This window comes from Myxine glutinosa, chromosome 14 (assembly GCF_964187855.1).
Source record: "Myxine glutinosa chromosome 14, kmMyxGlut1.1, whole genome shotgun sequence".
Taxonomy (NCBI): Eukaryota; Metazoa; Chordata; class Myxini; order Myxiniformes; family Myxinidae; genus Myxine; species Myxine glutinosa.
Window position 1 is genome coordinate 25,325,149 of NC_136274.1, and position 13,898 is coordinate 25,339,046.

General features: G+C 45.8%; 1 protein-coding gene across 4 annotated transcripts in view; it reads left to right on the top strand.

Annotated features, from left to right (window-relative positions):
• Positions 1-13,898, top strand: part of LOC137439510 (sodium-dependent neutral amino acid transporter B(0)AT1) — a 72,099-nt gene that overhangs the window by 55,105 nt on the left and 3,096 nt on the right. For all 4 annotated transcript variants that reach the window (XM_068135326.2, XM_068135329.2, XM_068135327.2 and 1 more), the window contains 3 exons: positions 1,303-1,459; positions 6,003-6,207; positions 6,419-6,578. In XM_068135326.2, coding sequence (XP_067991427.2) covers positions 1,303-1,459; positions 6,003-6,207; positions 6,419-6,578 — 522 coding nt within the window. The remainder of the gene's footprint in view (positions 1-1,302; positions 1,460-6,002; positions 6,208-6,418; positions 6,579-13,898) is intronic.

Consider the following 13,898-nt stretch of genomic DNA (forward strand, 5'->3'; position numbering starts at 1 on the left):
AATGAAGGTTTCATTCCTCCTTCCCTCTTTCATTCAGGGGAGGTTTCACTGTCCATTAGTCACGTGGGCCTGTGGTGTTGGCCACGCCTTCCGGCATATCTTAATGGCTTCCTTTAACTACACAAAGGTTTGACATCCTGCCTAACTCAATGCATATTTGGTCTTTATTACTGCACAATGGGAAAGGGCTAATCTTTACATTCAATAAGACATAACTGACTTCTGCAGGCTACATGTTGTCGTGCAACGAGCTATAGGGGGTTTGCCTTTGTGGCACAACCGCAACAATATAAATGGTCCTAAAATGTCTAAAAGGGATCGAAAGGGTAGTAGCAGGTCTGAAAGGTGTGAAGGTCTAAAAAGGCGTAAAGGTTGAAAAGGGTATAAAGGAGTCCAAGGGGTCTTAAAGGTTCTAAAGGGTGTAACAGGGTCTTTAGGAGATATGGGGCCTACAGGGTGGTAGGGTTATAAAGGGTCTTCTGGGTCTTTGGGATCGCAAAGGGTCTAAAGGTGCCAAAGGTTCTTAGGGTGCTTAAAGAGTCTCAAATGGTCTTAGTGTTCTAAAGTGTATTAGGGGTCTTAAGGCTTTAGGGTGTCTTAGGGTTCTTAGGGGTGTAAAGGGTCTTAAGGTGCCATGATGGACGACATTTCGTTCTTTGTGGATTTAACTAACTCTGGTACTGCGTCTGACGGCGGATTCAGTGCTGGTGAAGCAGCCTCACCCCAGATTACACCAGGTGGTTTGCCGTTGCCTTCCCAGTGGTAGTCGTCCACCAACGACGATTGCTGGCAGACAGGAGACCTGGCCTCACGTCCATCCACTTAACATAGCCTTGCCCTGCCCTGCCAGCAAAACACCAGGATGGCAGTTTATATAGCTGGGTCAAGATTCAAACACAGGCCACAGGCAACTCAGATGGGAGTGCGCATACCTTTAGAATCGAAGCTATCCTGCCGGCCCTTTGTGGGTTTAATAGATCAATTTCCGAACGGGCAGAATGCAAAAACGGGCAGATTCTGTTTTCATGAGACATGTCTCTGGAAACGGAGGTGTAAACGCGTATCACTTCATACAGGAAATCAAACACGGCAAAGCGAACAATATGCCCCCACAAATGAATACGGCAACCTTTCTTATGTGGTCAATACACTACGGATGAGCAAAGTAATGATCAGAATTAGGATTATACATCAACCAGTCACGCATTGTGAAGCTAAAAAGAATTCGTTTAACAACAAAGAAGGTAACAGCAAAGACGTAACCATGTCTGACTCACCTTGCCTTTGTGTCATTGTCACCAGGAATGTGCAAGCTCTGATGAATGAATTTGATGTAACGGAAGGTATTATCACAAGAGATAACTACGAGGATCAGCTCAACTTCTACAATGCATCCTTTCCCAAACGAATACTCGATCTCAAACTGGCGACATGCGATCTTTCTGAGCTCCTCAATACGGTCAGACTCTACTTTATACCATACCTGCATCACCATGCTTTATTGGCCACGCCCACAATCTTACTATAAAATTCACCAAATGTCTGTCTGTCTGTCTGTCCGTCCGTCCGTTCGAAGGTACCGCAAAAACGACTGAACCGATCGCAATGATATTTTGGGTCGTTAATCCTGGGATCCCCAGGAGTAAAATAGGCTATATTGTTTTTCCAATTTCAGCTTTGGTCTCCAGCATTCTCAGGTTTGGACTCCCGCATAACATTCGCGTTCGCATAACGTTCATTGTGACGATGTTTTCATCGTGACGATGTTGTTTTCCCGGGAGCCGTACAAACGGCTGCACCAATCGCTGCACGGCTGCACCGATTGGACTCGGTGACGTCGGACAAAGACCTTTTATAAGGACACGGGTTGAATCCCTGCTTGAGAGAATTCCAACCCCCTCCCCGCCATCACGGCAGTCTCTCCAACTCACAATCCCACGAGATATGCAGAAAGGACGACCCAAAACCAATATAAACATCATTAAACATCATTCGTATATAAACATCATTAAAAGTAAATAATAACCTCGGCCAAAGTTCAAACGACGTTTAATCTCTACATGTGAGAATTCCACATAGCTATTTGGGCATTGTATACGCCAACAGATCGCTGTCTCCATCGATGTTGCCAAGGCCGTAACCCCTATCGGCTCAAAATCCTTTTAACTGTTGATTTGGTAGTTTTTACAATGAAGGAAACACGTATCGGGAGTACATACGACATCGGGAGTACTAACTGCACGCGTCTTCAGTATAAAGCTTAAATCTCTCATGGCGAACCTGAAGAGCGGAATGCTTGGAGAAGTGGTGGGCTACTTCGGCATGAAGGAGGATCAGAAACGTGGACTCCCACACTGCCACTTTATACGTAGTCGACAATGTTGGGAGAGGTGCGAAGCTTCGTTCACGTATCGCCACAGACAGCAAATTGCCTATTAAATAATCGCAGCTTTTCGCAGATCGATACATCTTACACCGCCCAAGTAACAGAGACAGGAAATTGCCGAGAGATATGTATTCGTTCTTATTTGATAATTATGTGCACATACACTTTAAGTAAGTTTATTTGAAATATTTAATTTTTAAAATGTCATTTACTTGCCATTTCATGATTATGTGCGACACTTCCTCTTCCTCTTGGTGACCGTGAACATTCATGCGTTGTGTGGAAACTCCCATTCCCGAAATGAACGAGACGGTCGATGAACAGCTTGATGAACGTCAAAGCAAACTTTTAAAATGTCATTCACTAAAAATGTCAAGTTTGTGTACGTGTGTGTATGTGTATATGTGTGTATGTGTATATGTGTGTGTATATGTATACTGTATGTGTGTGTGTGTGCACGTGTGTGTATGTGTGTGTGTATGTGTGTGTGTGTGTATGTGTGCGTGAATAAGAGAGAGACAGAAGTGTGAGGAACAGAAATTAAAAAAATGAGATGTGTGTGTGTGTGAGACCCACTCCCCCGTGTGTGTGTGTGTGTGTGTGTGTGTGTGTGTGTGTGTGTGTGTGTGTGTAAGAGACAGAATTGTGAGGAATAGAAATGAAAAAATGAGATGTGTGGGACCCACTCCCGGGTGTGTGTGTGTGTGTGTGTGTGTGTGTGTGTGTGTGTGTGTGTGACCCATTCCTCCCCGCCCCCTCCCATGTGTGTGTGACCCACTCCCACATGTGTGTGTGACCCACTCCCCCATGTATGTGTGACCCACCCCCCCCCCCCGTGTGTGTGTGTAACCCACTCCCCCATGTGTGTGTGTGACCCACTCCCTGGTGCAGTGTACGTTATGTGGGAGGGATGGGGGTGGGGAGGGAGGGGATTTGAGCTCTTGAAGTCACATTTTACATGCTATTTTAACAATTTACACGAGATGTAATGACACATTTCAAACTGTATTTCCCATGTGCATGCACATGCATTCACATGTTGTCAGAAGTAAATACATTGTGTAGGTGACATCATTTGTGGATCTGATAAATCGCCAGCAATCATTTTGTAAAACTGAATGTGCAGCATCTAAATGAAGATGTCCAAATGTCACACATGTCCATGCTGGTGGGATTCCCACGGGTGACCCCACTATGGTGAGGCCAAATCTCAAGAGATTGGACTTGTTCCAGAGGATGGAGGATGAGCCAAATAAGATAAGAGGATGAGCAGAGTGATCATTTCCGAAGAAGCAGAGTTAAACGAGCTGTAGGGTTGGACAGTAAAATTACTTGAAATGCCATTTTTTCCTCTGCCACCGAAAGTGGATGGAGGTTATGTTTTCACCCCTGTCTGTTCGTCTGTGAACAGGATATCTCAAAACGTTGGATGGATGCGGACGAAATTTGCTGGGGAGGTTGGGTACATGACAAGGATGACATGATTCGATTTTGGTGAAGATCTGGATCTGGATCTGCATCCGAGAATTTTTTTTAGTGACTCTTCATCATTGAGATGGGGCAAAAAACGATATATAGCAGGATATTTCAAAATTTGTGGACTGATTTGGACGAAACTTGGTGGACAGGTTGGGTGTGTGACAAGGAAGAGTTGATTCAATTTTGGTGAAGATTCAAATCCGGATCTGGATCAGTGGATTTTTTAAATTTCACAAGTGATTCTACATTGAGTGATAGGGCCAAAAACGATATATAGCACGAAGTTGTGGACGACTTATGACAAAACTAGGTGGATGAGGCAAAACAAGCCGATTAGATTTTGTTTCAGGTCCGGATCCAGATCTGGCCGAACAATGGGATACAAATCATAAAGTGTTCAACCTGGCGGAGGCATGCTCTCCACCGAGTGCCGTTCTAGTTTGTTAAAGCAATTTTTTTTTGTCTGACGGGCAATATGACAAATAATAGCAAGCTTTGATTATATGATTTCCTGATTCGATACTGTTTCTGATCCATTCACGTGTCACGCTGTGCACGTATTGGTGATCACGACATGGTATCAACATAGATAATGGTGGAATACAAGAAGAAGAGGCTGATTCTCTCATGTATGTACTATCCTTCATGTGCACGGCGATTGTTGGCATCATAGGTGAGAAATGTAGAGAAAAATACAATAATGCTTATAAAATAGTAAGCTCGGTGTGTTAAATCAGATTTATCATTGAGGAGAGATATTTTCAAACATGTATGTGACATTTGGGAATACCGAATACGGGACTTTCATAATGACGTAATCCACCCCAGAATACTTGGTGCATATGCGCAGAAACCCCACGAAACAATGGTGTTCAGGGTGCGCTAAAGTATATCGTGTGTCGGAAATAAGGATCGTTACCCAAAATGGCTCACATAGCTTCTAAAATAAACCGAAAGTGCATGGGAAAGTACCTGCGAAAAAGGGCTGTGCCTCTGCACAACAAAACACTTGGAGAACTTTCTCAGCTCACCAAAAGGTCAGCTACCCATACTGCAAACTCCCGACCATGTGGGCCGGTGCAAGGCCAGAGTAGACGGGTGTGTGCTAAACAAACCCCCGGGGGATCGCAACCAGTGAAAGGACTTTTTTTTTTTTTTTTGAATACAAGATCGAGGCTGGTGAAAGAGCAAACATTAATGACAAAAAAAATCAAACTGTGGGAGGAAGAGGGCTCGGGGGAAGGAGGTGTGGGAAAGGGGGGGGGGGGGGTGGGAGAAGTATAAAACACAAGGACACTGCAAGAACTTCCAGGAAAAACGTTGGTATTTCAAAAAAGTGGATCTGGGGTGAATTAGTGGGGGTAGAAAAGATCAAGGTTTTGGATGGGGGAAGATAAGAGATGGTGGTGAACAACTGTTTTAAAGACCTGGAGGGTGGAGTTGGATTGAAGAGAGTGAGGGAGTTTGTTCCAGAGGTGGGAGTAAAGAGGAATGAAGGAGTGAAGGTGAGCAGAGAGTCTTGATTTTGGCAGTTTAACCATAAGAGGGTTGCTGGCAGATCTTGTGCGACCTGTAGGAATATTTGTGGGACAGAGCACAGAGAGAGCTGGGGGGGGCAAGGCCAGAGAGGAGTCGGTAGAAGACAGAAAGACCACCAACCTGCCTGCGGTGAGTGAGTGAAAGGCCCTCGGAGTTAGCTTCATCGCAGGAGATTTTGCACCTTGTGGGAATACCTTCTGTGAACATGGCAATCTTGGTGATTCATTTAATGGACATCTGCAATTGGAAAGACTATGCTGTGTGTCATTACCAGGTAACGGTAACCAGCTCTTTGGAAAAGGACATATTCATGACATGAAAATACACAAAGCCTGTGCTAGCTATTATTTACATGGGATGTGCAAGGTAGACTTCCCTTCGGGAGACACCATATCTAGTAATGGGTGCTTCTGAACACCGATGGGAAGGACATATCTGGGACATAGCAAACTGCCCACAATAGCTAGTAAAAGTGATTGGACGTGAAGTAAAAGTAAATGGTGCAATTAAAAAATAATTCCGATTGTCTAAATTGTGTTCTTCAAGAGATACATAACACAGCCCACCCATTTGTTCTCACCTGTGTGCTTTTGTGCAGGCAGTCTCAGGCACCGGGTTAATTTTCATCGTTTTTACCGAGGCAATCAACAACATGCCGGTGCCACAACTCTGGTCTATCCTTTTCTTCGTAATGCTGTTTTCTGTTGGGCTATCTTCCATGTTTGGAAACCTGGAGGGTGTGCTCACCCCCTTGACAGACCTCGGAGTTTTTCCGAAGTCCATGTCTAAAGAGATGGTGCAAGGTAAGAATAGGAACAGACAATGGGACAGGATTTGTGGCACAGGAACATATATGCAAATTGTGTGACACAACTGATAGAGAACACCAATTGAAGTTGAGCATAAAGATCAAGAGAAAAAACGGAGAAACAACCAACACAAAATACATTAAACACCCTAGCATCAGTGTTTCACTCTTTACCTTGCACTTACTCCTTCCTCCCTTTCCTCTAGGTATGGTCTGCCTGTTGTTCATGCTCATCTCCATGATCTTCATCACAGCCCCTGGGAACTACTGGCTCACGATCTTCAATGATTATGTCTGCTCAGTACCACTCCTCTTCACGTGCTTTTTAGAGATAATCTCGGTCATGTACATATACGGATACAAGAGGTAAACATGCATACATCCACCAAAAGTAACGAGACAAAAGTACTTGCTTATTAAATCAGAATTAGAAACTCCTACTTTACAAATGACATTATTTGTTGCTTTTTGTGGATCTAAAGTGTAGTTAAGAGCGAAGGCACCACCATCTATACAGCTATTAACTGGGGTAAGTCTGACGTTTCGACCAGTGAGATGACTTCTCGTGCACCAGCTCTTAAATACCCTCAGAGAAAGGGAGGGGGAGAGTGAAAGGGGTTGGGGTTGGGGAGGTGAGGGGTGGGTGGTGTTGGAGAATTAATTAATTTAGCCGTGAATGATACTCATTGACTCATTGACTCAATAATTAAGGTCCAAACTTGTTTCAGAAGACAATCGGCTGATTTTAATAAAACGTGGGAGTTCTCAATTCACTTTTACAAACGGTATTACAAAACACTCACTTCAATTCAAAGTAACACATACACGAACAAAATAAAATCGCCACGCAGGCTCAGCACGCTACATTCAATACAGGCAACTGGACTGAGAACCTCTCCGACTTTTTGTTACACGGCTATTTATGGTCGAAGATGAAAGCGTGGGAGGTCAGGAGAGGGTCAGAGAGGAGAGATAACATTTCAGCATAGCAGTCATTTGTGATTTCGCCATTTGTTGGATCCATCCATGGCAGGCAGCTCCTCCAGGTCGTTATCTCTGTTTCTTTTCGGCCAGGAGTGTCAGATAATGATTTAAAGTCAAACAGAGATTCTAGCTTTCAACACAAACAGAGCTTACTGCCCCTTTAAGACAACATGCTAGCGTGAGGAGGGCGTCTGTTTTTTTTGTTTTTTTTTGTACACTGAATCGAGGCTCGTGAAAGAGCTAACATTTACTTCACAAACAAATCAACCAGACAAACAAAATATATAAAAAGAGGGAGCGGAAGACAAGATGGGGAGAGAAGGGAAAGCACACAAACACAACATTTGAGAGCAGGGAGATGTGTGGAAGGGAGAGGGCTTGGGGGGAGGAGGTGTGGGAAGGGAGGGGGGGGGGGGGGTTGAGAGAAGTATAAAACACAAGGACACCAAGGACTTCCAGGACAGAAGTTGGTATTTCAAAAAAGTGGAATTGGGGTGAAATTAGCGGGGGTATAAAAGATCAAGGTTTTGGATGGAGGAAGATAAGAGATGGTGGTGAACAGCTGTTTTAAAGACCTGGAGGGTGGAGTGGGATAGAAGAGAGTGAGGGAGTTTGTTCCAGAGGCGGGAGAAAAGAGGTATGAAGGAGTGAAGGTGAGCAGAGAGTCTTGATTTTGGCAGTTTAACCATAAGAGGGTTGCAGGCAGATCTTGTGCGACCTGCAGGAATATTTGCAGGACAGAGCCCAGAGAGAGCTGGGGGGGGGGGCAAGGCCAGATAGGAGTCGGTAGAAGACGGAAAGACCACCAACCTGCCTGCGGTGAGTGAGTGAGAGGCCCTTGGAGTTCGCTTCATCGCGGGAGATTCCAATGATTCTGAATGCTTTGGTTTCAACAGCGTGAAGACGAGCTATGTGTGAGGCAGGAGCACCAGCCCAGAGGGGAGAGCAGTATTCCTTTGAGCTGCGGATGAAAGCCTTGTATGTGGTGAGGAGCTCAGGTGTGCCAAGGAAGGAGTTCGCACGACGGAGGATGCCTAGTCGGCGACTGGCTTTGGAGGCCAGATTTGAAATGTGGTTTTACCAGGAAAGATCATGGCAGATAGTGAGACCCAAAAGCTTGAGTGACAGAACTTCTTGGAGAGGATTATTCAGAAAGTGGATGGGAGGGTTGTCCAGTCGGTCTTTTCGGAGAGACATCATAAGAGTGTGAGATTTGTCAGGATTGAAAGACAGGTTCCACTTGTTTGTCCAGTCTGTGATTTTGTCCAGGTCTGCAGAGAGTGAGGAGGCTGCAGACTGCCGATCTGAGGGATGAAGAATGGAACGACAGAGAGTAGAGTCATCAGCACAGAGATAGAGAGGATTTTCAAGAGAGTCAGAGAGATCATTGATGAAGACCAGAAAAAGCACAGGGCCCAGAACACTGCCTTGAGGAACTCCAGCCTGAACAGGAAGAGGAGATGAGGGAAACCCATTCAGGGCCACACGTTGACTACGACTAGAGAGGAAGTCCGCCAGCCATGCGTGGAGATTTCCCTGGATACCAAAAGAGGAGAGTTTGGTGAGCAGAGCGGGGTGCCAGACCGTATCGAAGGCACGTGATATGTCAAGGGAGACTGCTCTAATTTCCTGTTTGGCATTGAGGACCTCCATCCATTGTTGAGAAAGCAGAAGCAGCATGTCCAGAGTAGAGTGACCAGGTCTGAAACCAAATTGATGATCAGAGATCAAGCCATTGGAGAAGAGGAAAGATTTCATATCTGAAGCAATGATGGATTCCATGACTTTGCTGATAATTGGGAGCAGGATGATTGGTCTGTAGTTGCTGGGATCTGTTTTTGCACCTTTTTTGTGCAAAGCGGTGATGTTGGCAGATTTCCAAGCAAATGGAAGATGACCTTGAGCAAAAGAGAGGGTGAAGAGAACAGAGAGAGGGAGTGAAAGAGCGGCAGAACAGGATTTTCGGACCCGTGGGCTAATGCCGTCAGGTCCAGTTGCAGAATCAGAGTCGAGGGTTGACAGAAACTTTTCCACCTTGTCAGGAGGAAAGGACACAGAGTCCAGGAGCAGCTGGGTATGACTGGGTACGGTGGGTACAGAGAGGGATGGGTTTGGGACACAAGATTTAGAGGCAAACACAGAGTTGAGGCATTCAGCTTTTTCACGCGCGGAGTCAGCCGTGTGGCCGTTTGAGGTGAGGGAGGGGATGGAGGGGGAACAAACACCAGAAACAGATTTGACCAGACGCCACCAGGATTTGGAAGAGGGAGACAGATAAGAGAGTTCGGTCCTAAGAACGGAGAGATATTGTTTCCTGGCTCTCCTGAGGGTGGACACACACTTGTTTCGGGCTTTGTGAAAGGAAATGAGATTTCCTTCCGTTGGATTTGCTTTCCAGGATACGAAAGCAACTTGTTTCTGGGCAATAGCCTCACGACAAGATTCCGTGTACCATGGACGGGAGGAAGGGTATGACAACTGAAGACGAGATGGGATAAATCTGTGCATGAGAGAAAGCAATTTACTTTGGAAGAATTCCCAGGATGAGTTGATGTCAGAGGCGGTAGAGATGGGAGACCAGTCCAGATGATTGATGGCTGCTTGAAGACCGTGCCAGTTGGCCTGAGTGAAATGGCAGACTCGTCGACGCTGAGGAGGCTCTCTGAGAATGGTTAGAGAGATGTCCACTTTAACAAGCACATGATCAGAAGAGCCGATTGGAGCAGAAGAAGAGCAGCAGACATTTTCAGGGAAGTTAGTCATAACCAAGTCCAGAAGGGAAGATGCTCCGTTGACTGAGATCCGGGTCGGGAAATTGACAGATTGTGTCAGTCCCAGTGAGTCACAGAAGTCCTTTGCAATCCTTTGAAGTCCTTTGTTTGTCCCAATCTCCAGCCTGGAGAAAACAGGGTTTCAAGAGTTCAAATAAGAGGGTTACACATCATTGTTACAAGATTCAGTTCTATAGTTTAGATCTTCAATATATATGTGTATATATGTATTGTATGAAGAGTAGCTTTCGACCGAAATGGCGTAGCTTGATCCATACACGATGCGACTCTGCGGAAAAGGGTCGTATAGATGCTGCCAAAGAAGCCCATAGAAAACGTAAGGAACGCGAGCGGCAACCGGTGCCTGCCGACTCTAAATGGATTTGTACAACTTGTGGACGCCGATGCAAATCGGCACTTGGACTGTATAGCCACAAGCGGATTCACAAGAATAAACACCAACGCCGTAACGGCGGGGCGACATGATGATGATGAAGAGTACATTTATTTGTTATACAATATTTGAATAAAAGAGACCATTTCTTTTTATTCTCTAAACGGGCTGACTTGACTGCGAGGTTCTGAAACTTGATAACATCTCACAGTTCAAGTTGGACGTTTGCCTCTAAACGTGAGCTCACTGGCCCTGTCTGGATTGTAATCTCGGTAAAGGAGTTTAGAATTGTTAAATTTTCATAGAATACAGTTAACACTGATTAATATATGTATTTATGAAGCTTACGTGGGTGCAATTAAAATTTAAGTGTTTGCAACGACAAGGTCGAGGCTCTGGGAAATCCACTCGATTTACACAAATTACGTACGCAATTAATTTTTCTTCCACAGTGGGGATTGAGTGTATCACATATGATGATTCATTGTTATGGTGAGAGAACAACCTCATCATGACGGAATATCTACAATGCGATAGTCCATCTGTACCATGGTTATTTAACAGTGCATCGTGAATGATAAGCTACCGCATTCTCAATCAAGAAGCCAAAGTTGTTGCTTTCAGCCATATCCTGTGCTTTTAACGACCTGCTCTCCAACCATGCATGCTTAGCTCTCACCTTGTGCCATCAAACATCCCCTCCTTCAAACATGGCTCCTTAATGCCTCCATGCATACAGACGGCACATCAATGTTGAAGGCATATTCTCTTTTGCTTTTTACTTGGAGGCCGGAATGCCAGAGAAGATTTTCCTTGACAAACAGGGTTTTTTTCTTTTTGTTTATATTATATTAGCAAGGCCTTCATCCACAGCTTGATGGAGTACTGCTATTGACACCGTGAAAAACAAGGCCTTTTTTTTTTTTTGTACACAGAATCGAGGCTTGTGTGAGAGCTAACACATTGAACATGAAAACATGCACAGACACATAAAACTTGCAATGAAGGGAGTGGGAGGCAAGAGGGGGAGAGAGAGAGGGAAGCACACAAGCACAACAACAGAAGTTGGGGTGTTTTAATGAGGGTAGAAAAGATCAAGGTTTTGGATGGGGGAAGATAAGAGATGGTGGTGAACAGCTGTTTTAAAACCTGGAGGGAGGAGAGGGATTGAAGAGAGTGAGGGAGTTTGTTCCAGAGGCGGGAGAAAAGAGGAATGAAGGAGTGAAGGTGAGCAGAGAGTCGTGATTTTGGCAGTTTCACCAGAAGAGGGTTGCTGGCAGATCTTGTGCGTCCTGCAGGAATATTTGTGGGACAGAGCACAGACAGAGCAGGGGGAGCAAGGCCGGAGAGGAGTCGGTAGAAGACAGAAAGACCACCAACCTGCCTGTGGTGAGAGAGAGAAAAGCCCTCAGAATCAGCTTCATCGCGGGGGATTCAATGATTCTGAATGCTCTGGTTTCAACCACGTGAAGCCGAGCTAGGTGTGAGACAGGAGCACCAGCCCAGAGAGAGGGCAGTATTCCATTGAGTTGCGGATGAAAGCTTTGTCTGTGGTGAGGAGCTCAGAAGTGCTCAGAAAGGACTTCAGACAATGGAGGATGCCCAGTTGGCGACTGGCTTTGGAGGCCAGCTTGGAAATGTGGTTTTCCCCGGAAAGATCATGGCAGATAGCAAGACCCAAAAGCTTGAGTGACAGAGCTTCTTCAAGAGGATTGTTCAGAAAGTAGATGGGAGGGTTGTCCAGACGGTCTTTTCGGAGAGACAAAAAGAGAGTGTGAGATTTGTCAGGATTGAAAGACATATTCCACTTGTTTGACCAATTTGGGATATTGTCCAGGTCGGCAGAGAGTGAAGAGGCTGCAGCCTACCGATCTGAGGGTTGAGGTATGGAGTGGCAGAGAGTGGTGTTATCAGCAAAGAGATAGAGAGGATTTTCCAGAGAGTCGGAGAGATCATTAATGAAGACCAGAAAAGCACATGCCCCAGCACACTGCCTTGAGGAACTCCAACCTGAACAGGAAGGGGAGATGAGAGAATTCCATTCAGGGCCACATGTTGACTATGACCAGAGAGGAAGTGTGCAAGCCATGCGTGGAGGTTTCCATGGATACCATACGAGGAGAGTTTGGGGAGCAGGGCGGGGTGCCAGACCATATCAAAGGCACAAAATATGTCAACGGAGATGGCTCTGATTTCCTGTTTGACATTAAGGACCTCCATCCATTGTTGAGACAGCAGAAGCAGCATGTCCAGAGTAGAATGACCTGGTCTGAATCCAAATTGATGATCCGAGATCAAGCCATTGGAGAAGAAGAAGGATTTGATGTCAGAAGCGATGATCGATTCCATGACCTTGCTGATTATTGGGAGCAGGCTGATTGGTCTGTAGTTGCAAGGATCTGTTATTGCACCTTTCGTGTGTAAAGCGGTAATGTTGGCTGATTTCCAAGCTAATGGCAGATGACCTTGAGCAAGAGAAAGGGTGAAGAGAATTGAGAGAGGGTGTGAAATTGCGGCAGAGCAGGATTTTAGGACCCGTTGGCTGATGCCGTCTCGTCCAGCTGCATAATCAGAGTCGAGGTTTGACAGAAACTTCTCCACCTTGTCAGGAGAGAAGGACACAGAGTCCAGGAGCAGCTGGGTTCGACTGGGTGAGGTGGGTACAGAGAGAGATGGGTTTGGGACACAAGACTTTGAGGCAAACACAGATTTGAGGCATTCGGCTTTGTCACAAGCGGTGTCAGCTGTGTCGTCATTTGAGGTAAGGGAGGGGATGGAAGGGGAACAAACACCAGAAACAGATTTGACCAGATGCCACCAGGATTTGGAGGAGGGAGACAGGTTTGAGAGTTCGTCTTGAGAGTAAAGAGATAGTGTTTCCTGGCTCTCCTGAGGGTGGACACACACTTGTTCCGAGCTTGGTGGAAGGAACTGAGATTGCCTTCAGTTGGATTAGCTTTCCAAGAGGCAAAGGCAAGTTGTTTCAGGGCAACTGCCTCACCACAAGATTCAGTGTACCATGGACGGGAGGAAGGGTAAGAGAACTGAAAACGAGATGGGATAAATCTGTGCATGAGAGAGAGCAGTTTGCTTTGGAAGAATTGATGTCAGAGGCAGTCGAGACGGCGGATCAGTCCAGATGATTGATGGCTGCTTGAAGACCATGCCAGTCTGTCTGAGTGAAATGCCAGACTCTTCGACGCTGAGGAGGCTCTCTGAGAATGGCCAGATAAATATAATGAATGGCTTTCAAGATCATTGGAATCTTCTGTGATGAAGCTGAGTCTATGGATCTATCACTTCACCATCGCACATAGGTCAGTGGTCTCTCTGTCTTATACTGCCACATTTCTGGTCTTGCACCCTCTGCTCTTTCCGTGCTTAGTCCTCCCTCCCTCCGTTTCTGCAGGGCACACACACTCCACTATCAACCCCCGTCTGGCAAAACTACCTAAATCCAGGATCACTGTATCCATATTATCCACCCTATGCATCCTCTCCTGTCCCCTCCACCACCCCTCCCCCCCCCCCTTTTCC